This window comes from Battus philenor, unplaced genomic scaffold (genome assembly GCF_028537555.1).
Source record: "Battus philenor isolate CCGP_79_NKW_IND1 unplaced genomic scaffold, ilBatPhil1.0.hap1 SCAF_15, whole genome shotgun sequence".
NCBI classification, from domain to species: domain Eukaryota; kingdom Metazoa; phylum Arthropoda; class Insecta; order Lepidoptera; family Papilionidae; genus Battus; species Battus philenor.
In genome coordinates, this window is record NW_027181677.1 from 3,072,066 (window position 1) to 3,093,487 (window position 21,422).

General features: G+C 31.1%; 2 protein-coding genes across 3 annotated transcripts; one reads left to right on the forward strand and one right to left on the reverse strand.

Moving 5' to 3' along the window:
* The first annotated feature begins 2,281 nt into the window (after positions 1-2,281).
* Positions 2,282-6,957, forward strand: LOC137918858 (death domain-associated protein 6-like). Its single transcript, XM_068761785.1, has 6 exons — positions 2,282-2,446; positions 3,290-3,632; positions 3,713-4,235; positions 4,460-4,722; positions 5,508-5,700; positions 6,363-6,957. Exons 1-6 carry the CDS (start codon positions 2,417-2,419, stop codon positions 6,664-6,666), a joined length of 1,656 nt encoding a protein of 551 aa, XP_068617886.1. The 5' UTR covers positions 2,282-2,416; the 3' UTR covers positions 6,667-6,957.
* A 1,660-nt stretch (positions 6,958-8,617) lies between these two features.
* eEF5 (eukaryotic translation elongation factor 5) lies at positions 8,618-18,320 on the reverse strand. Of its 2 annotated transcripts, none has more exons than XM_068761505.1 (4): positions 18,238-18,320; positions 14,910-15,155; positions 13,909-14,110; positions 8,618-10,683 (listed from the first exon to the last, which is right to left on the reverse strand). In XM_068761505.1, exons 2-4 carry the CDS (start codon positions 15,116-15,118, stop codon positions 10,612-10,614), a joined length of 483 nt encoding a protein of 160 aa, XP_068617606.1. In that variant the 5' UTR covers positions 15,119-15,155; positions 18,238-18,320; the 3' UTR covers positions 8,618-10,611. The 2 variants fall into 2 exon arrangements, with proteins under 2 accessions (XP_068617606.1, XP_068617607.1); XM_068761506.1 differs by having other exon boundaries at positions 18,172-18,260.
* Positions 18,321-21,422: the final 3,102 nt, after the last annotated feature.

Genomic DNA, 21,422 nt, shown 5'->3' on the forward strand with positions numbered 1-21,422 from the left:
CACTCCAAGAGCTTCGTATTCAGGTAAAATAAATGTATAATGAATTTAGCCAAAGCTGTTGTTGGTAGGTGATGGTATGATGGTAACAAATATTGTGTATCTTATAAAGTGCCTACGTGCCTAGCGTCAAGCAGACCATCTAACCCCTGAGCTGCAATTGTCAGTATTAAAACTTGACGTCATTAGAGATAACTTGGTTTTTTGACACTACATACAGGGTATCCTTTTAATTCACGTGCCTGGTAACTCTATGATATGTTGGTCCCAGTGACCTAAGGACTCAACGGCTCTCGAATCCGAAAATCTATGTTATATGCTTAATGAGTAAAAATGAATCAACCAACTGAAACTGTATATGCCAATGAGGTTTCTTGTGACTAATAACTGAAAATTTTCTCAAGAAACTAGTTAAGGTTAAGGGCCATATTATGTAATACCTCGAATTTTTATTTTAGTTTATGGGTTCATATTTTATATTATTTGTTTACCCAACATTTATTAAAGCAATTACATCGCTATAGTGTGTTTTAGCCAAAAACATAGATAAATTTAACATAAAATAATGTTAGTATCTAGGACCAGACTGTGGTGCACATAATAATTAGTTTTTTTGTATTTAGTAGGAGTGCATAATGTTAGATGCAGCTGGGAAGGAGGATAGAGAGTGACAACATTGCCTTCCTGATTGGAGATGGCGATATCCGCTGTATATTCCTACACAATTGCAAAAAAGTAATAAGAAATAAAAGAAATAAAACGTTATAATATATGAATTGTGGTGAAGAATGGGAGGTGATACAAAGAAGGGACGTTAATAAAAGTCTGATTAAATATGAAGAATGATAGAGAAGAAAATTTAAAGAGTAAAAATTATTATAGATATCAACATTCCAAATTTGACTATGATAGCGGGAAGGCAATAAAAAATACTTATGGCCGTATTTATAGAACAGTTGGTAGCAATGGGCACATGTGTTTCATAAGGTTTGTCCCAAATTATGGAACACAAAATGGGCTGAAACATTTGCTTACTATTTCTTTTTATTTAATAATTTATTTTCCCTGCTTATATAATTATCAAATAATCATTATTACATATAAATCGAGTTACTATTAAAAATCAAACGAGTTAACAAGTTAGAAATACCGTTCATCACAAAATAGGTATGACAAGAACGAGACAATTAATATCGCAGAGCTGTGAAAAAAATGCAGTCTAAATGATTACTAATCCAGGTTTTTAATGTGTTACGATTTTTTTCTCTCTAGGGAATGGGTGGGAATTCCGTATGCGATATGCCGCAACAGCTTTTGACCAGGAGTTTAAATATAGTGACATTTAGGAATAATGAAAGTTTCCTTATTACTGAAATGAAACATCTTCGCAATGTTTAAAGAATGGATGTTGCAGATGGAATACTTTTAGGCCAACAAAGTTGGCTAATGTGGCTATTTACACACGTAAGGGAACAATATCATATATGGTTTCAATTGACATGCGGTGCATGAATGGCTCGCTATGGCAATTTAATTTGAAGTCGTCCTCGTTTGTCGTCTGGCAACAAAACTATAATTATAAATATTTCACGTCATATATGTACGTCTTTTTAATAGATTCATAACACGTTAAGCTTCATAAAGACATATTTCAAATATTTAATAATTGATGTATGTTTTAAAAAACTAGAAACAATTTCAATTACTAATCACTGTTTTACTCTAACAGCACCATTTTCATGCAATCTGACACAGGCATTTAATATGTAGTTTTTCTATATTTTAAATTTAACTATTCGCTCAACAAACAAATAAATTATATAGGTACCGAATAAGTAGAAAATTATATATAATATAGATATAATATTGTATGTTTCATAAGCAAATATAATATAATGTCTCATAATATGGTCCTTGACCCTATTGAAATTGATCTCAAATATTATTTGTTAATTTTTCATTATTACATTATTATATATTTTTATTCAATATATTTTTAATATAAATGCTATTTATTATTTATCACATGTGATTTCAATTTACTATGCACAACTTGTACTGTAATATAAAATATATATTAAGAAATTTATTTTAAAAAAAGTGCTTCAGGTAAAGGATTTGTGTAATTTGATTTGAACTATTTTATTAAATATATGTTGAAATAAATTCTAATTTTAAAACAAACATTTTTAATTTATTATCATGGTCACAATTTGTTACTATCTTTACCATCAGATGTGTGTCAAACACACGAGTGTGCCAAAACACAGCTCTTGTTTTTGTGGAATGTTTCACGAATTTTTTACTCACAGTTAACAGTTTCTTTTTAATTTCGTAATATTACTTGATTTCAGGATTTGTAGTAAATAACCTTCATGGCATAGTTTTAATTTTTTTTTCTTAAATAAAATAGCTAATAATGAGTAATGGGAAGATCGATAAATGTTCAGTAAGAATTTATTTTGTTTTATGTATAATTGATATAATTCGTATAAAATATATTGTTGATTATTTGTAAAGAGAAAACAGGGCACTGTAGTAATATCCTGTGTATAATTGTAGTATAGTATAAATAGTTACCTCGTAAATATGTTAATATTTTAGGGATACCTTCATTCATACCTATATTCATTTTATTTTTTCATTTTCTAAAAGATTAAATGGCAGATAATGCCATGTGAATATAAACGCCTCTATAATTAGAATAAAAAGTGTTATAATATGAAGAATAGTAAAGTTTAAAATCAACAATTTAAATGTTTTATTTAATTTCTCTATCTGCCTCCACCTGGGGTGTAGTAATATCATTCTGCCATGATTAACGTGACAGCCGGAACATATTTATTTATTAATACAAGTGACAATAAATTTTGTATAAGAAGAAAAGAAGTCATCTTGTCTAAACTGATATTAGTAAAATTTACTTTGGTTAAAAAGTATTTTTTTTAAAATAATTTTATAGATCAAAGTTAGTACAGAATATAAAAATATAAATATTTTAACTATAGCTTTAGTTTTTCTTTCTCTAGTTCAATGTGGATACAGTAACATAAAAATATATTGTCTATTTTGAAAGTAAATTGAATGTGTAAATAATAAATCATTGTTATTGCAATGGTCTAGCTTAGTTTTTTTGTTATTTTACTGCAAATCAAAATTAAATCAATGAATATCCCTAGCTGAATGTTTATTGATTTTATTTTCAAAATCTGACTAGTTTCTTGACTTGATGTATATTGTTTAAATACATTGTTAAAAAAGTTTCTCTTCTCATTCTATGATTTTCTTACAGTCTGTTGACACTATATTGATAGATGATGAAGACAAAATACTAAATGATCTTACATATAAAGATAATAAACTATTCTCAGATTTTGTTGATAAATGTCTGTCTCTGACTGATTCAGACGGCATGATAAGGATTTTGAACAAAATATTACTCCCTGCTTTTAAAGAATTGGACCAAACTTATAAAGAATCAAAAAGTTTCAAAAAGGTTTTGAGTAAAAGCATTAATGTTCTAGAAACAGATCCCATTCATAAATTTGCTCACATAAAGGATTTGTATCAGACATTCAAATTACATAGGAAAAGAAAAAAAGTAGATTTGGTTACAATAGAAAGTGATCTAAAAGGTAAAAATATATATTTTATTGCTTAAACTTTATGTATTTTCACTATTAAATCTAATTTAAAATTAAGGGTGTGATTTCAGAAAATTCAGCTGATTTTAATATTAAAAGAAAGACTGATCAAGTTCCTAGTAATAGTAAGAAAGCAAATGTTGGTGCAAGTGGCTTGCATTGTGATCAATTACCTACAGTAAACTTGGATACATATGAATATGATGTTCTTTTGATAGACGAAACTAGTTCCAATATAGCTTTTGAAAATAATGGTACAGATACTACGTCAATAGCATCTGAGAAAGTAACTATAGATTCAATAGAAAATACAATTTCAGACAAATGTAATATAGTGCATCCTAATCTAGTTACAAACATTGTTAATGATAGTAATGAAAATATACAAAATAAAGATGTTGAGAAAATTGATCAAGCCACACTTTTAGTACCAAAAAGTTTTAAAGTATATAGTGAAGAAAACAAAGAAATAGATCATGTAAAAGTGTCAATTATAGAAAATAAAATAGCAGAGTGTAGAAAAAAGATTGCGATGTTAGAGGAACAAGAAGTGGATGATGATACCATGAGCTCTCCATATATTTTATGTGAAAAGTGAGTAAATAACTTGTTTTCAAGTAGATGTGACGTGGGTAGGCCACCATTAGGTGGATTAATGACAAAATAATGGTTGCGGGAAGTCTCTGGATGAGAGCTGTGCAAGACCAGTCATTATGGAGATCTTTGAGGGAGGCCTGTGTCTTGTATGATTAATTGAAGAAATTATATTAAGAATTGTCTTATATTTAAATTTATTACACAATTACTAATATTTACAGATATAAAGCTATGTTAGTTGGGTTATATAAAGAATGGTGTGATCTAACAGGAAGCGATTCTGTCAAACGTAGTAAAGTAAGGCTTAATGTGCAAGATGGACATCCACCGGGCCCAGTGCAAAGACTCGAAATTTTTTTAAATAATAACATTGGGAGTAATGGCCATCCCCCCTTTCCCGATTTCCACGATGTTATTAAATGTGTTATCAATTCAAACCAGGAAGATGGACTTGGTTGGAATAAAACACAGATATTGAATGAAGGTAGGTGAAATGTAAATAGTGTGCTTTTGAGTCGTCTATTCAGATCAGGAATGAACAATTTGCATTTAATATGTTTATGTGGCCCACCAAGCATTTCTAAAATCAATTTTTAAAATTTTCTATCATATTCGTTTTTTTTGGTCTTCTCTAGTTTATATTTTTTGCGTTAAAATTTGTATACTTTCTTATCCTTGTGTGAAAAACATGCCAAAAAAATTTAAAATTGAAATTGGCCCATTATTTTAAAAAGGTAGCTCTCACCACGGATTTAGATAATACATGGCATGCACGCTTAACAGGAATAGAACATGAAGGAAAATTAACATTGTAAATTTGATGATCTGTATTTCTGTGTGTTCTCTCTCTCTGTGTAGTTTTTGTTAGATATCGGCTTTGTTTGCCATAAGGAGCTGTTACAGCTTCGTCGGTCTCAGGGCTCGACCTAAAATTTAAATTCTGCCACTACCAGTTCTATCCATTCTCGTGCGGCACTTTGATGTTTTGTGGTGCATCAGTCTTACTCTTGAGGGCAGCAATGCTGGTGTGCGTGTGCCTATATACAGATTTTGATCTTACTTTCCTCGACAAATATTATTTGTCTCTTCACAGTAAAACTAGTGTCACTGTGTAAAAATTTACGCGAGAATTAAATTTTATACTTATTCTAATGAATTATTTTTATTCTTAATGATTTAAAACATCTTTATTCGTAAACAAGTATTTAAGATCAGAATACTTTCACCTAATATGTCAATTAAAATGACATGTTATTTTATTTATTACAGCAACTGCATTGTTTACTCAATGTGGTCGTGCGCTGCAATCACGGAGACAGAAACGAGAGTGGCGTCTTCTGATGTCCAGGATGAAAAAAGAAGAATGTGTCAATGATCCGGCGGATAATAACCCTGAACTTGAGGCACGTCTACTAGCGAACAGACAAAGAGCTATAAAAAAGGAAGCCGATATTTTGGACAGGTTGGTGCTGTCCATCCATTGAAATCATTGTTGTACCCGGCATTTACCATATCGAAAATATTAATCTTTTATAAACACATCCGGTTTTAACAATTCTATATATCAAGCTGTGAGTGCAATGTTTGATAAAAACAATGTTCTTCAAACTTATGTCTTACTCGATGTGCCAAATCAACTGCCGAGTATTGTACCCATTTGCATTTACATTAATTAGCTGCAAAAATGAACTAAACTAATGATCTGAAGAATCTGAATCTGAATGATCTTAACTTACCTGCAATATTTTATCTCGTTATATAGTTTCTACAATTTTTAAATCTTATTACGTTATCATATATTTTATTATTTATATACCTGCCGAATTTTAAGTAAATAATTTTAAAATGATGTACCTTCATTTACAAACAAGCCATGGAAATTTGAACTTTTGTTTTTGGTTTGTGTAGGTACAAAAAATTCATTTACGGTTTGGAATGCCCATTTGGAAATTCATGATGGAGGTTTGTCTTGCAGTGAATGCCCTTTGACTAAAATGATATTAACAGAGACCCTTTTAATTATTTCTCTTTCACTAGTTAGCTACGACCTGATCTAACATTGGACATCCTGTATTTTTATACTTAATGTATTTTGTAGATTTGTTGAAGCTGTTTATTTTTCAGGTTTACTATGATGCAGAATACACCTAAAGTAAATAGAGAGACGTTAGAATCAAACGGAAGCAGCAGTGGTGATAGTTCCGAGAGTGAAGAGGATCTTATTGAATTACATGGTCAGAATAAAAATGAAAATTGTAATAGCAACAATGACCCTGAGAACTGTAATGAAGTAAAAGTGAAAAAGGAGGTAGCCGAAGATGTGGTAAAGTTACTTGAAGATTTAGGAGAAACTGCTGCGAAATATATTGGTGATCCATCACTTGTGATTGAGATTTCATCAGACAGCAGTTCAGATGAGGAATTATGAAAATATATATTTTTACTATTATTTGTTGTTAAAAATATATAAATTATTTTTTACATCTAAGTCAATTACAAGAACGAATTACAAATTTGGAAATGTTTATTGTTGTTGTCCTGTGCTCCCTATATGAAAGAAATGAATGTCCGATTGCGAGTATTATTTGTAGAATTCCATTGTTGGTAGAAATTACCATGCCTTGTTGCTTATATATATATTATATAGGTATATGGGCTATAGTTTGTAAATTTTCCTTTTTAATAATACTATGCTGGTGAAATTTCGAAAAAGTCAAACTTAGCTTTAGCTGTTTAAATCTCTGTGTTGTGGTTCTAGAGATGTGATAAGTAGATAGTTGAATATCTCTTATTTATATATTTAATATTACCATTTTTATACAGCTGTATTCATGTTTTGAAACAAATCGTGTACACTTTTGAAATAAAGCGTATTAAAGACTGAATAATTTTGTTGTTTTATTTTATAAATTAAGATTTGAATTTCCTTTTCTGTGATGATGTAACTATTTAGTCGATTTTCATGAGTCAGTAAACGTCGGTAATAACTACCGCCTTATGCACAACCATTATGAATTGGCGAGCGTTTGTTAATGCAATTGTACAAAGCGTAAATGATTTTTTTAGTTTCATTAGGTTTGTCGTGGATCCAAAGTTTTTGCACACGAAAGTTTAATACTGATTTGACACTGTTATTTCAAATAAAAGATTATCTGATCACCATTTCAGTCATAGGCTTAGTACAAAACGATGATATATAATCGTATTTTAATATAAGACCAACTACGAATAAAGAGTCTAATCTTAAACTTTTTCTATCACCGTAAGATTTATTGACTGATATAGTTTATAAATAAATGCAGAGATCATTGAATTTTAGTTACTTTGATCCGGTAGTATGATTTTAAAACTGACCGTTATTTGACGATGTGCCAATGTATTAATAATATCGTAGATGATTATAGATAGAATTTCCAATAAAAGCAGGTAAATATAATTTTCTTCTAACATAAATGCAGTGCAGTTTAATCTCCCTTACGTATACCTTTTTGATATATACTCATTCATAGAACTATTACAAAATTGAAAGGATTTCTCGATTGTTATCTTGAAAGCTGAAGCCCAGAACTAGTTATGCAGAAAGAAAATGACTTTCTTTTCAGGTAATAGAACTTGTCTACAGTCCGAAAAATTTAATATAACTATCAAAACTAAAATTCTCGCTTTGTCGAAGACATTTTCACCTCTTTTCAAGCAGTTTGGTGTTGTAATTTTAAAATACATCATCATTGACATTGAAGAACTGGTTCTATTGATAATAGTTATAAACCATTAAAAATTTAAAACGTTTTTTTCGAAATAGAAATCTTTATTATGATTTATTTGCAGACTTGTCATTGTAATTCCTGAAAAAAATTCTACCATATTTGTTGTTTTGTGGAATATATTTTCTTTTTTCTGGAACAAATGAAGCCATAAATAATGACCATTATCATGTCAATCACCATTAAATTTGACTGTGTTTCATTATTATCTTAATACAAATTCTTTACATATTAGGAATTAATCAGCATTTGCTTTGTCTAAAAACGTTGGTGGCCTTCCAATCTAAGGAAAAAATGTAATGATTAGCTGAGGTTTCTAAAGGAGCCTACGAATTTAATTACTTGAAGTTTAGGCTCTCATATAGTTAAGCTGTTTACCTATGATTCATCATCATTTGAAAGTAGACATCCACTGTTGGACATAGGCCACATCCATTGATTTTAAATAAGGTCTTGTGGGTGGAATTTCAATGCTGTCCTTGCCCGATCTTGGTCCACGAATATCTTATATTCTGTAAGCTAGCCTGCCCACTACCACTTCGAACTTGTCAAAGGTCAAACAGCGTTTCATATTCATAACAAAAAATGGGGTAGGTATAAATTAAAAACAAAATCTACAAAATAAAAGGTAATGAATCACAAGTCACGTTCATTCGTTTTGTACAGATTTAATTTGACAGACTGTTAGATACTTATTACTGAATTCACATCAATTGGCCGTTGGTACCCGGTCACGCGACGTCCACACCCCCGGGGGACAACGGCCGCAGCCGGGTAACGTACGAGTGGACTATGGAAATTTATTATTAGAACCCCTCACTTTTTATCAAATCCTACGTATATACAGAGCTTCAGTTAAATACCTTCACACAGATATACGCCATGTCTCGCCCGTTTAAAAAATAATTAATATCTAAATAATAAATCGCATTTACAATTGTTTTACGTCTCTCACCCACATGGTTGCGTATTCGGTCTCATTGAAAACATCTAGGCGCTTACGAATCACACTCGCTGCAGCATGCACTCCATGTGACTGAGAGAAATATAAATTCGTAATAAATTATAGTTGCACCGACAATTAACTCTAGGCAGTTAGAATATTCCACATTTAATGCGCAAGTTAACCCTACACTTTAAAACTGTTTCAGAGTTTCACACGTCGCGTCGGAGGGTGGCGGCCACAGTAAAAAAGATCAAGTCCATTGTTGACTAAAGTATTTATTTTACACTTGCCGATGTCTTTACAGATACCTTAGTTGTTTCACTTTTATTACAAAATTAACCTGATTACAAGCTGGTAGTTATAAAAACTTTATCAACAATAACGATTATGCAATTTTGAATGTACAGAGATATCATTCCAGAGTAAAATAAAAAAAAAGTCCATTTACCTGTTTTCTACAAACAGTCTAGAATTTTTAAATCTATTCGCGATAAAATGAATTTCGACTGCATAAAAAAATATCTCTCCTATAGGGCCTTACCTTACATTCTTACATTAATATCGTATATCATATCGTCTTTGACAATGTGACGTTGATAAAACTGTTGAGTCCACGCGTCCAAGGAACGAGTCGAAGTACCCTACTGGGCCCTGGGGCAACTTGCCGACACTAAGGAAAGCGTTCTAAGCCGATGTGTAACATATTACATTTGTTCAAATTCTAAACGAAGAGAGCAAGGAAAGGCCGACCTCAGCACTGTTTGTACTACTCCTATTATATAAAAAAATCTTGTTTCCTGTACAAATGCAAATTTCAGTCTTGACTGAAGCGACCGGAAGCCAGTCTTCAGAGATAACAACGGTCTGTTTTTGAACATGTTATAATGGACTATTGTTCCACGGAGGCATTTGAACAGATGACAAGTGTTACACATTTAGGGATATATATGTATACCCTCGTGACGGACGCCACGATGCCAAGTAAAGGACTAATCAATCACACAACACATTCAAGAATTTCCTTTATTTCTATTTTTTTAGGTTTTTCCTTTTAATGTCGGACTGTAAATTAATTTAGCGTTAAAATATCGGTAAAAACTTTATGTTTGAGTCCATCTTTTCGTTAAAGAACCACTATAAAACAATTACTTCCAACCACACGGAATTTATCACTCATACCGCCGATGTCGGTCAACAAACTCTCGGCGTTTCAGCGCAACTTAACTTTAACGCTACGTAGACGTTGTAAGCGAAAAGAGAACAAACAAAACAAAACAAACGAAGTGTTCCGGGCGGCGGTGCGGCTTTGCATAGGTGCACGTGTACTAGCCTCTCTTAAATTCACGTGTTGAACATTAACACAAGTTGACACTGCAGCCAGTTCTACGGACGTATCGCTGACCTGCTGTTCGGAGGTCTCACACGAGAGTACACGACATATCTATTTGGTTATCCCCAGCGAGAGCCGGTGTACATGTGTATATGGTGTTCGGTACATACATGCGTATGTTAACGGGAGGCATTGGTAGTCTCAAGCCGCACACGACCGCGTGTTTTTACTTTTAAAATATACATATTATGTTTACATTTATGTAAGAGCTGTTGATTGTAAAAAAATTATATGGTAGTACGATTGTTATATCCCTATAAATGCTGAGTGTGTTTATTTGTCGAGGGCTGTGTTTGCCTTCACTGCGATGACGCATTCCTCGCCGCAGGACTTGAGAACGGTGCACTGGAAAAAAACAGACGAATCAAATTAGAATCATAGAAAGAAGTACATGAAAAATTAATTCAAGCTGTTTATTCTATTTTATTCCAAATAACATTATACAAACATAAATAATGTAACAAAGATATAAACCTGATGCCAGTCAAACATGCTTGTCTTCTGTAAGACTATGGCATAATTTAAACTTCATTTTTAATATTTTATATTTATTAGTGAACTTTGTTCTCACAAATATAAGGTAGGATGGTTTCTTGTGCTAAAATTTGTTTATGTGAAGGATTTTATTTTTACTAAATTGAAGCAATCTCATATGGATATGATTGTATTAAAGAAGAAGTTTTTGAAGAAAACAACATGTTCCATGCCATAGAAATTATTGAAGATTTTCCATTAAGGCCGCGCGTGGGGTGTATAACATTCACACTTTAAAAAATAAAAATCTGGTTTATGACGTATGCTTTACACTTTCAATACCGCCAAGCTATAAAAAGGGAGAAAATTTTATTTTAATATGTATTAAGTACAATTACTTTTTAAGAATACTTTGTTTTATAATGAGAACTGCAAATGGTCTGAACGGAAAGTGCAGCGGGGGTCGTATAACGCCCCACGTGGTATGGAATGTATTAATCTAATCGCGATATAACTTAATAAAAAAAGATTGAAATTTTGAACAAAATTTTCCCTCGACTTATATGTAAATAACAATGTTATCAACTTCAATTACTTAGTCCGATAAAATGCTAAATTTAATCTTCTTTATGTCCTACGAAAAGACAACGATTGGCATATCATTCATGATACTGAAATCACGTGATAGGTATAAGAATACGTATTCAGATTAATATATTTATTGGTAAAGTAATGAAACTGAACCATAAAATTTTTTTTAGCTGTATATAGGTTGATTAGTTACAGGTTTAAATGTTTTAAGTCAGTTAATGTCTAGCTTAATTGTCAGCAAAAAAATAAAATTTGAAATAAATTAATTTCTGCAGGCACAGATAATAACCAGTAATTAAACTTAATATATAGTTTTCTGAATTTTGATAATGCTTCTTACTATACACTCCATCGATTTTCAAACAGGGTAACCCATACATTAATTATTTACTCTTTAAAAGATTATAAACCTAACCAATAATCTCATATATTTATATTTAAGCAAATATTGCATTTTGAAGCACCTAATCCAAAATTTTTAAAAAATGTAGCATTTAGTGTATATACAGTCGATAATTAATATACCATATTGAATAATGCTACTAAGGTTAAAACATATTTAGCCTGTGGCTCCAGTATCTGAGCATCACTAAGTATGTTACATAACTGTCCTTTGAACTATATTTCCGTATAGCGAGCGATAATCGCTAGCTCAGGTTACAGAAAAAGAAATATTTTACGAGTGAATTTAGCACCAGCAAACTATAATAGCCTGCCAGAGACTCTATACTCGATATTTTAAAAAAAAAAAAACTAATACTGCATGATACTAGACCAAATATTAAGAGTTTACGAATATATGTACCTACGGAAAAACAACATCTTGTCTATTTTATATATCTATACAAATAAATAGAATTGATGACTGTCTGTTTATAATATTAAAATAACTGCATTTTACTACACGCATATGAATTTATAAACGGTATTGTACATATAGCAAATTTACATTTTATAAAATGTTTGTTTTGGCTAATTTCCGAAATGGCTAGACAAATTTCGACGAAACTACACTGGTAGATAGCTGACGTAATGAGGAGTAACTTAGACTACTTTCATTCGTGAAAAATTCTTATTATTTGCATATATATCTATATATGCAAATAAGTAATAATTAAAACTAAAATGGAAAAACTAAATAAAGGATTTTTTTTCTTAAATTGCTAATTGTAGTTCTACATGTGTAAATATAGATTTTAGGCCAATAAAATAAATGTTAAAATAGGTAAAAAAAAATTATTCGTAAAAATAAATTTGCAACAGCCAATACAGTTTAAGACGATAATTCACAACTTAATGATGAGTAAAGTAAACTGACATGAAACAAATATGTGTTTGAGTAAATTCATTAAAATGTTTTGCAAAATTTTGGAAAGGAAGATTAACTTATATAACAATTACAGAAATAATAACCTTTGAACCATGTCTAGTTTACGCTTACAAATAATAAACGACGTGGCCTTAACATTGAAGTCAACGTAAATAAATTTGTTATATAAATAGTTATGGTGAAGAAATAGAAGTTTGCAGTACAAATTGCCTGATTTCTTTTTATATTCTTTGGATATATATACTTGTGGTAACAAAATTATGAAATGGAAATAAATAATAATACCGTAAATAAATATACTCATAAATTTTATTTCTAGTTACTAGTCACGGGAAAACAATTATTATGCATTGAAATCACGTAACCATTTTTTTAATCTTCTAGCAATTGGATACCTAATAGTTAATTTATATGAAGCGCAATTCTCTAATTTCGGCTAAAACTCAACATTTCTGTAAATCTGATCCAAATTTAAAATATTTTGCTAATCAACCTATACATGTATCGATTTATTCTAATACTTGGTTATTCTGTAAGCAAACTATGTGCACTTCCTATGCATTCTTAATGTTCGCCGCCGATCGATAGTGCGGCGGACACGGGCGCTTCACGCGTGTAAACGAATGTGGGTTAGCAGGGATGTGTCTTCGAAACGCCTTGTAACAAACAACCCAAGCGGCATACGGCAACACGAAATTAATATTTAAACTGATCGAAAATGAACATCACTAGTTGATTATGTGACTTGTATAATAGTATCAAGAAAGAAGTTGGTTAGTGATTTTTTTTTAAATCAGCATAATTATTAACAAATTAATAATTTACATCAACCATTTTACAATACTCTTAACTATGATGTCACTGGGCAAAATTCTGTGCAATTTCTTTACACACATAAACATATAGAGAAATATTAGTTGCGTCTGTGCTAATAAAATTTTAAGTATATTTTTTTGTATGTTGTAGTAATATGTACATTTGCATATATCATTTAATTTTTCGCTATTTAAGACGCTGACGGTTATAACAGTCTATAACTAGTATAGCCGTCAAGGACATACGAGAAATAAATAAAAAATATTTGTAGGCCAACCTTATGTCCATTAAGATTATATAGTACTACCAGCTATTGTTATTGTCGTTGGTTTAATTATTGTCATATAAAAGTAACTTACCAGCAACTCCTTGCCGCTGTCGAAGTCGGAGCGAAGCTGAGCTCCGAGGTCGCCGTCTGGGATCTTGAGGTCCTCGCGCAGGTCACCGTTGTCCGCCATCAGTGTCAGATAGCCGTCGTCAGAGATGTCAGTCAGCTGATAATCCTCGCGCTTTACGTGGGGCACGTCCATGTTGTGGGTGGAGGGACAGATATCTTCATATCTGAGTTTAACAATTAAAATTAACACCTTTTAGTTTATAACAGTACATTATGTTATGTTTATGGCACAGGTTTCTTTAGTGGGTGGCTTCTAGGGCTGGCAGAGTTAAATTCAGAGGCATAGGGGGGTGTTACAATTCTTTTACTTTAATTAAAAAAAGTTTCATCAAGTTGTCTAAGAAGTTTAACATATTGTTTTAAGAAATAAATAAGAAAAGTTAAATATAAAGAAAATGTAAAATTTGTGTAATCAATGTAAAACAGTTGGCCCTAGTTCAATGCAATCTTATACTTTTTAAGTCAGGTTTTAGATAAAGAGCTTATTACTATCAACCTAAAACCTGTCATACTTTTTAAAATAGAATTATATAGATTTTGAAAAGAAATTCACTAAAAATTATGACATTAATTGCTAACACTTAAACTAAATCTAATACAGGAATTTGAATAATACCACCCATTGATAGTATTAGACATTAAGAAGCAAACGTGAAACGCAAACACATTTATTAGGATATTTCTAATGAATAGATCTCATTGTACTCCTGTACGGTGATCCCAATAACAACAGTGCTTTGAGACGCATAGTCGGAGTTGGTGTTTAATTTTCGAGTACCCTCAGCACCAGAGCAATATTGAAACTACCCTTGCGACTCTATGGGCTCGAAATGTATTTACCATTAAGAAAAATTTTAATTTTTGTAATTAAATATTATGTAAAAAGTCATAATTTCCATATTAATTTGTGACAAATACACTATTTATCGTTTTACTAAAAAATAATAGATACAATAAACTCACTTCTTCCCATTAAAAATATCAATTCCGACCAAGTGAACTTTAGCGTGGCCGTGTTTGCCAGTCTTCGAGGTGGACATTTCAACGATTTTGCAAGGGCGCCCCTTCAGCATGACGAAACCGTTCTTGCGCAGGGCAGAGCACTGCATAGGGAAGGTTGCGGAGGCTCCGGAGTCTCCGGTTTCGAAATGTGTATCTTCAATATCACCCATTGTGTTGTGTTAGGTTTTAACTACGGTTTGAAATGATCTGCAAAACGAAAAAAATAACATTGTTAATCATTGGATACAATTTAGGAGATACATATTAAAAAAAAAACAAATAAGTATTATCACATCATTATATTATACACATATAAAATCCATGGCAATCTTTATGGGAAACCTATGCCTTACAGTAAACATCTATTGGCCAATATGCTGATGATGATCAAGGAATTTATGTATATATAAAAATTTCTTTACTTTTTATTAAGCCTTATAACTACGCAGCTATATATAAACAGATACCTATTGTGAAAATTCGGTTTATCTGTAGAAAAGCTGTATTCCTGTACGGTGATCCCAAAAAACAGTAGTTTAATGAGACGCATAGTCGGAACTGGTGTATAATTTTCGAGTACCCTCAGCACAGCTGCAGTATAATTACTACAATCGCGACTCTATGGGCTCGCAATAGTCAGATATATTAAATATAACAATATATATAATGTTAATAAGATATACAACTTGTTTGCTTGTGTATGAGTAATTCCTTTGATTTTGTCCAGAATTAATTTCTTTGTCTTTAATAGTTATCCAGTAGTGTTTTTAGCAATGAAAAGTTGAAAGATTGCCATGGTTATAATTAATTAAAACATGTTTAGTGTTTTTATGTCCTAGGTTCAACTTACTATGATTATTTTATAATAATTATTATTAACAAGGAAAAAAAAATCAGGCAGAAATGGTACTAATTACTGAATTTATTAAGTATGTTGTTGTAATATTCATGCCTTTAGAAAGTAAGCCATGAAAATCATAATTACAAAAAAAAAGTATTTGTCATATCAATAATGACATTGCAAATTGTAACAATATATTAACATAGATCATCTAACCATAACAGCCTTGGATGATCAAACTGTAATTCATGACTCAAAGTGTAAAGAAAACTGTGCACAAAGGCCATTGACCCCTAAGTCAATGAACTTGTACAAGTCCTGTTTCAGTAAAATAGCAAATATAAAGAAAATATTTTTAGGAGAAGAAATACAATTATTACAAAATATGTTTACTTAATAAGAATTTACTAAATTTAGATATGGACAACATTATAGGAAATAAAATGGAAAGGAACGTCTACTTTTTCAAACTTGTATATAATTATGCAGTTTAATCAGTTAAAATTATAAATCAAATGTCAAGCCATACGTAGCAGCAGTAAAAGCGCCTTAATTTATTGAGACAACTACCTAATTTAAGGTTCACAGAAATAAGGAGGGGGTTAAATTATTATTGTGGATTCCATTGTTTTTACTCAAACATATTTTTGCCTACAGTTAGTAGGTTAAAAGAAAAATGGACCAAAATCTCAATAATTTTGTTACATATTGTACTAATTAGACGATAATCAATGCCATAAACACTATTTAACGGGAGACTTCTATTAAGACATTTAATGACAAATATGCCATAGAGACAGATGGTGATGTGGCTAGAGATTTTTAACAAGAAGTTTCATAGTAATTGTAGGTCAAACAATTTTTTTTTACTTAATACACACCATTTATCACCAAAAATCATATTTGTGTGGAACCTTACAGTGAAAAGAGCACTAAATGAGTTAATATGTACATTAACCAGTGCAAGTAAATTTTTACTACTTCATAAATGGAGAGAATAATTATGTAAGAGAATTATTTAACCCACAGATTATAAGCATGATTTCTTAGCATTAAAAGGCACTAAAAGCATAAATTGCAGAATAATATCATCATCTATTTATAACATATTTTAGCAACTTGTATTATATGTTGAAATGGTTTAATAACACATAGACTATTCATTGAATTTGTAAATCAATGATCAATAAAATATGCCACTTATTTGAAAATAGTGTCTTTAAGAACAAAAATAGTAAGGAAACAAAGTTCACGATGAGATTGTCACCAAGCCAAATTTAGATCTGAGTGAGCATAACACATTAGTTAATTTAAAATGTTAAACAATTAGATCACATATGGAAACCTTATGGTTATAAAGTAAAAGCAGTGAAATTATAAGCATTATATTGCAGTTGTAATCATATAACTGATTATATAAATTAAGAATATTAATACTGTTATTGCATGCAGAATGAATGTTAGATGTACAAAGATAATATTGATTGTTGACTCATTGACCATGTGGATTTGGAACTGCCACGATTTTGCCAAGTTTTGACCATTAAGCGAGCATTTTCGTGTTAATTAGGAGCAATAATTTCCGTCATTTATTAATTAAAACAACATTTTAAAATATGCCAACAATAGCATGGTTTTGCAAGATATGATCGAAACGTTGGGTGAAAAACTAGAACAGTTAGGTATGGCGTACAAAACGAATGCTGGTAATGTCTTCGAAGGATATTTAAGCATTAAAGTACTGTGTATTATGATATGAAGGGGCACATGTACAATATGTTACACAAATATCAAATCGTAACGTACTATTACGAAAACTGGTTATCGGATCCGTAAAAGTTTTTAATGATATCACCAAAAAATGTAATCAATTTGTATAAAGCACTTATTAAGATAAAGACTAGGGTTTTGATGAAAATTTTGCACGTCCTAACCCCACCTAGTGTTTAGACAGAAAACCTTTGTATCGAAATTGTCAAACATATGTATATTTAAAAAGATAGATTATGAATAATATCGAAGTAAGATTTAAAATAGCAATTCAAGCCTGGCTCGATGTGGTTGTGAAGGTAAAGCAAGCGTGTAGTATCCGAACATGTGGCTCCATAGATATAACTAAGCCAAATCTTCATAGCGGCCAAAGCACTTTTACAATTAACCACAGAAATTGGAGTAATCTACACAACAAAGAGCGTCACGAATTATATTACATAGAAAAATATGAACGTCTACTTAATTCCAAATTAAAGAGTTAACGAAAGAAAAATAGCAGTTTGACAAACGTGCCGGCGCCGCGACAAAGTATTTCGAGATTTACACAAAATCCACATATATCCGAGAACCCGCTTTCACAAAAATATATTCACCACATGAAATACTTACGAAAACAATAATTATGACTATTTAAAAAGTATTCACGATAAAACTAAGATATTTATCGACACTCACATGTGACCGACGGGTTCTTCAACCGAAAGGTCAATTTGCGCCTGCGTAGCACCTTCATCACTCACTTCCTGTAGCGGGGTTCACAAAATGGCTGAAATGCTGCCATGTAATGGCGGGAACTATAAATTCGCATTAATGTTTCGTAAAATGTTTAATATATTGTTAATACATATGATAAAAATGATTACAAAAATATTGTAATTAAATATTTTTATTAGATTTAGTAATAAAACGTTTAATAATCTTTTAAAAAAATAAAAAAAGATAGTATTCTGTTTTATCCCTATTAGAGAAGTTAAATAATTCTAACAGATGGCAGCACTTACACTATATTTGACGCGTACCTTAAAGCTCATAGAATGATGTTGGAATTATTTTGACTGTCATAGACAATAAAGAACGATTTAGTTTTGTAATGATATATTTTTTAAATAATATTTTTTGATTACAAATTCATGTATTACGTGTAATTTTATAAAAAATATATTGGTTGATTAACATGGATTAAGTTGAAATTATAAACATCGAATTAATATCGATGTTAAGCAAATTATTTTATATCATCGGGAGTTTCAAAATGGCCGGTATAAAATGTATAAAGAAATATCAAAGCAGTATTTCTTAAAAACAATTTATTTTCTTGCCTAATTTATTAAGTGTTGGCAGTAATTGCACCGTTGCTATTTATTTATTCGTAATAAGTTGTTACCCTTTTTTCCGGTGAATATGAAAATGAAAACATATTTTAATAGTAATTATTTGGGAGATAAATATAATAAAAAGACAATAGATGGATAAAGATGTTATTATTATGTAAAATCTGTATTAAAGTTTTAAAACTTATGTCAAATAAGAAATCGATACGCGCTTTCTTATATATCACTGATTTTTAAAATTTTCTTTGTTAGTTATAATGTTTTCGTATTTTAACTTACTACACCAATTAACATGAAATGAATCATAAGTTTTTATGATAGCAAGCCCGTCATCGTATGAAGGATGTCATTTAGCACGTCAAATTTACACATCGATAATTAAACATTGTACTGTGTAATGCGTATTGAAGTAAAAACAATAAACTGACCTGGAAATACTATAGCATAAAACAATAAATTTTATTAGTTATAATTTTAGAAACAATAACATGTATGCTCTTAACCTCAACTTACTGTAGTTTTCTTTTGAATACTTCAATGTTGTCATTTGTTCAATCTCGGTGAATTGGCGAAAATCATATTACATTTACACATGTTTTTTTTTTTTCTAAATTCCTACTTCAATTATTGTAGCGAGCAGTACTTAACGGCAGGCCATTTTCTATAATCAAGAAATTGGAAATTCTATTCGATATACTATAAGCTGTACTGCAATGAGTTAAAGTACCCATTGTTGTTGCTCTTATAAGATCTTATCTGTAATAATTCAAGGTTAAACCAATACCAAAATTTTTATTTATTATTTCTAACTAGAATTAGAACTTCTTGGTACAAGAACTAAAAATGCTAGTTAAATGCAATAGAAAAAGTATGATAGACACTCAAACTTTAACCTTTTAAAGTTTCTGAGTGTTGAACAGTATTCTTTTTAATAAATCTTCACATCGAACTGTACCAGTGCCTACACAAAGTTAATATTTTCTTCCTCAACGGCCTTCTCGAACTCAATAAGCACAATAAGTCAATTCGTATCCCTATTCAAAAAGTATCCTTTAATCTGGTATAATTTCGGGAAACAAGAAGATACACGGTGGCATATGGCTATAGCTGATAAGATAAAACTTTTACTAGTTGAGGAAGTTGCCCGTTCCGATCTTCGCTGTGTGGTCGATAGTCATGCTTATGTTAGAATATCACGGAAACTTCCCAAACCAAATTTGCAGATTAGACTGATTTTCCATGTATCTAAATCGGTTTCCAGTTCAGTAAAGATGACTGCATCTTTGTTTCATTTGCATTTTCTTTGTAGATGTTGTTGCTGCTAGCAATAAGGCTTTCACAGTTTCATCTGAACTGAGTTCACGGAGCGGAAGGGTCCGTGAACTTAAAACGTATTTCTGATTCATATTTACTTAGTCTGACCATAAATACCGTGATAGTTAAAAATAAACAAAATATTAGTTTTGTATTTGGAATCTGTCAATTTTAATTTGTTTGTTCATGGTTTTTTCTCATTTTCGCGCAAATATATTGCAAAATATTTTGTGATATTAAAATGGAGTGATAACGAAAATTGAATCGCTGTGATTGCATAACATAAAGTAGGTACGGTGCCTAGTACAATTTTTAAAATCCTCCATACGCTTGGTATCAGTCATGTTTATGTTCCGTAATGACAGATACAATGAAACCTCGTTTGTTTGTGACAGGAAAAGTTTTAATTATTACGTATTGTTTGTAAGAAAATGGCGGTCACAAGAAGTATGGAAAGTATTCGAAGAAAGCTTTTCCGAAAGTAAAAGATTTTATCTTGGGTGATGAAGATAACACCTAGAATCCTGTCACGTATTTTAAAAGATGACTTAGGACATGCAACCTATAGAAGACGTACTAGTAACTTCTTAACTTATAAATTTAAAAAGAGAACAATATGGTAAAATCGTAACAATTACGTAAGCTGTACGTAAAGGGAAGGACAGAAAAAATTTTTTCGCGGATATGAAGTTTTTTTGGAATTTCCCAATATTTCACAAAGAAAATGCCGTATTTAAGCTTCCCAATTAGTTAATGGAGTACAACGTGAGCATTATTCGATTTCAGTGATAGTTTGCTGGGGTATTAGATATGAAGGAGTGACTGAGCCATATTTTTATGAAAAAGTTTTTAAACATTGCACAAGTGAATCAAGATAACTTCTAAGTAGTTAAGCCCCTTAACAACACCATGTTCAATTATCAACAATGTTATTTTCAACATAATTCGGCGCTGGGTCATAAAGCTAGATCCATCCAACCTTGATTAATGATGAACGTTCCGGACTTCATCAGAGTTGAAAACTGCCCGGTATCTAGTTCGATTCTTAATTAAAGTTATAGTAAGGCTTGCTCTAAGGGCCAAGATAATTTGGAGTCCGTGAAACAACACATCCATCCTATTGGCAGTGAAGAACTGTCTCTCATAAAGAGTGCCGGCAGCTATTGATAACTGGTCTTAACGTTTACAGGACTGTGTTGCAGCCAATGGACCACT